Below are 3,537 nucleotides of genomic sequence, written 5' to 3' on the forward strand. Positions count from 1 at the left end.
GAGAGAGAGAGAGAGAGAGAGAGAGAGAGGGAGATAATCAATAAAAATACATGCAATAGGAAATAGGTTGATTGGCTTACTAGAGTACTAAATGTTGGCACTCCAAAATTTAGTTTTTATTCTATCAGTAAAAGCACAATGCTAAACACTGCAGAAGCGTTGTGGATAAGTTGCTTTTTCCAGGATTACTGTACTGTTGTGAGCTGTTTTCTGTTTATTTATTTTGAGGTTTTTCTGTCTATTAGTCTGTTCCCCTGTGAGTCTCTGTGTCTTCCCTATTGATTGTTCCCAGCTGTGTCTAGTTCCCTTATTACCCTCCATGTGTATTTAAACCCACCTGTTGTCTTTGTCTGTTGTTGGATCCTCGTTGTGTGTGTCTTCCCCATTGCTCCCTGTTCAGTCTGTTTTGGATTCTGTTCATTTATGGATTATTCATCATTAAACCATCATTCATCTTCATACTGGGTCTGCCTGCATCTTCCCTCATCTCACCAAACCACAGATCATGACAGAGAGGCTGTTTTAGTATTGCTAGCCATGCTAATCGCAAAATATTACACTAAGTTGAGTTAAACATCTTTTTTTAACAGATTTGGCTCCAAGGTCTACTCTCCAAACACTGGAATCATACTTAACAACCAGCTGTTGGACTTTTGCAACAGATCTATTGATAAAATATCTCCAGGTAATTACATTAATATGTCACCCTTTAACCTTTACAAGTTAAGTTAAATTGAAAATAATCCTAATACAGTGTTTGCAACAACATACAGCCCTGGATTTAAAGAATTTACATATAATTTGTCTTTATAATTGCAGCGTCAAAGTGAACATTTCTGACATGTAAGAAGCTGTCATTAACTTTTTTTAAATTATGTAATCAGGATTTCAGTATAATGAATATTCCAATGTTTTGGGATGATTTGTACCCATCTTTTGCTTCTATTTTGCTTCTATTATCTACTCGGGTTTAATTTCATATGTGACAAACATGATATGCGTGATATCAAGCCTTTCTGTATCAGATTACATACTCAGAACTGCTACCTTGACTGTCATTTCACTTGTTTCTAATGAACCATGAAAACAGAGCTGTTTGCTTGGCTAAATCCAGAAGACAACTTTTTTTTTACCAGCTGTCACCTCATTTCTTGGAGGTGATGGAGATGGATAAACCATGTGTGCTGGTTTTGACATTTTCAAAGTCTGGAACTGTAACCATTGTCTCTTTCCTAGAGTTTATCTATATGTATTAATAGAATTTATTTTCAGCTCTTTGATTTAGCCTGCTGGCTAGTTTGTCTTTTAAGCTTTCATAAAGAGAATTTTTTACAACTATGGTGAATTAAGCCACTGAATGACTTCGTTTTAATTTTCACAAAACTTTCAAAGATTCTCCTATACAAGTGAATAAATCAAAGTTCATTTAAACTCTTCAACAAACTCCTCATCAGTATAGCAATTGTTTGCTTGGTGAAAAGACCTTTAGCTTAAAGTGTTGTCTTGGAAAATTGTGCTCACATATGAAATTCTGGAATTGGGGAAAGAAAATGGAGAACGGTTAATTCTGAGTGCTCACTGCAGAAAACATATCTTATTTACTTATATCCACTAGAAGAACTCTGTGAGAGAATTTGCGTCCCTGTACAGGAGTAGTAATCAAGATTTGTGCAGAGGGAAACGGAGAAAGCAGAGGGAGGATTGGGCAGTACAATCACTAGTTTCTGACAATGTGAAATAGAAAAGAAAATAAAGCAAAACAAAACAAGAGTCAGGAAATGCATTTGACATTTAAGTTTACATAAATGTGTAAACTTAAATTTACAGAAAAATAAAGTAGAATTTGAAGAGACATCAAGATTAATTTAATGTTGTTTTCTCTCTGATTCACATTTATTCACTGGCGCTCCGCTGAAAGCGTTTCCAATCATTCCTCTTGTTCTCCTGACAGTGATCGTTCTGAACTGCAGTTGTCTGTGTTGTCACTCATTGCTTTTGTTGTGTTTCCAGGGGAGCGGCCCCCATCCTCCATGGCCCCTGTTGTGCTGAAGTCTAAATCGAAGACGCTGGTGATTGGAGCGAGTGGTGGGAGCATGATCACGACAGGGATAGCCTCTGTACGTGGCAATCACACTAAGAGCATTTAGCATTATCTGCTGCTCATTGATGCTCATAGCTAGCTCTGTCATCACGATTATCTGTACTATAATCTACATTCCCATCAGGATGTTTTCTTTCTCTTCCAGGCTCTCATCAACCATCTTTGGTTTGGGAAGAGCCTCAAGGAGGCGATTGATGCTCGTGTTGTCTATGTTGACCCTAACAACAAAGCAAATTTAGAACCCAGCTTTGACAATGTAATATAATTGTGACTCTTTCAGGATCAGACAACAAACTGCATAGCTTTAACCTCATCCCATTTTTCCTTCTTTCTCCTCAGGCTTTAATTAAAGAACTTGAAGGACGTTTTCATGAACTAGGAAACAAATTCTACAATGTGGTTAACGCTGTGGAGAAAAAGGACGGCTGCATCAGTGCTGAGTCTGATGACAGGAAGCTGGGTGAAGCAGCTGGTTACTGACAAAACCAGTCAGTAATGCTGGTTATGGAGGATGTTCTGAAAATGTGTGAGATCTTCCTCCAGTCTGTTGTTCTTGAACATCACTAAACAACAAGCGGTGAAACAGGTTTAATTTGCTGAGTGTTTGCTGTAACATGGCTTCCTGTTACTGGAATGAGCTGACAGACTAACCCATGATATCAGGGGGAAAAAAATGTTTTTTATTTTTTTGTGTAGGAACAGGTCTTAAATATTTTTTGCTCTTTCATTAATATTTTTTTGAAGATGAAGAGCATGTACTAATGATCCACAAAATCTCTGCAGCAACTTCATATTTCTTACCTGTAAAAAGGGTTCATGAATACGTAACAGGGAAATTTAGCGAAAATACTGTATTTTAAACATTAATTGTAATTCCTTCTTTTAGTTGTACTCCACAGTTCATTGAATTTCTTGTGTTTGTTGCAACATGAACATTATAGTAATTTTATTAGGAAATGTTTATTTCTCACAGGCTTCATGATTTTAAGTTCACTAAAAAAGGCACCAGGGCTGAAAACTATCTACAGAAATTAACTGAAATTTATGAAGTAGGCAAACAAATCCTGCAAAAGGCTTAAACCACATTTGAGATACATGTCCTTCATCTGATCATCTGAAGGTTAGTTTGTCGCCTAATACCTGAACAGTTAATAGCAGTGAATAATTATTATTAATTGTTATAAGTAATGTTGTAGAGCAAGAGTTTACACTTGATGCATGGATTGGATCAGTGTGTATTAGAAACCTGTTTGGTCTCATACAAATATAGTAATTTTAATTTGTATCTGAGGGATTTACCCCCTCCCTAACAGGTGTTTTTTTGTGTACTTTATATATTCTAATTTCTTTGGTAAATGTATTTTGTGTTTGGGGGAAGTAACTTGATTTATTTACTTTATTTTAACCATCTTCTCATCTTTTTGAGGTCATCTGGT

General features: G+C 36.2%; 1 protein-coding gene across 2 annotated transcripts in view; it reads left to right on the forward strand.

Annotated features, from left to right (window-relative positions):
* Nucleotides 1–3,059, forward strand: part of LOC106944668 (gamma-glutamyltransferase 5-like) — a 21,510-nt gene extending 18,451 nt beyond the window's left edge. For both annotated transcript variants that reach the window (XM_015027827.1, XM_015027816.1), the window contains exons 9-12: nt 591–685; nt 2,011–2,117; nt 2,247–2,357; nt 2,441–3,059. In XM_015027827.1, the coding sequence (XP_014883313.1) occupies nt 591–685; nt 2,011–2,117; nt 2,247–2,357; nt 2,441–2,581 (454 nt within the window). In that variant the 3' untranslated portion in view covers nt 2,582–3,059. The remainder of the gene's footprint in view (nt 1–590; nt 686–2,010; nt 2,118–2,246; nt 2,358–2,440) is intronic.
* The last annotated feature ends 478 nt before the right edge of the window (nt 3,060–3,537 follow it).

This window comes from Poecilia latipinna, unplaced genomic scaffold (assembly GCF_001443285.1).
Source record: "Poecilia latipinna isolate Pla-1442-1.1 unplaced genomic scaffold, P_latipinna-1.0 Scaffold8, whole genome shotgun sequence".
Lineage (NCBI taxonomy): Eukaryota > Metazoa > Chordata > Actinopteri > Cyprinodontiformes > Poeciliidae > Poecilia > Poecilia latipinna.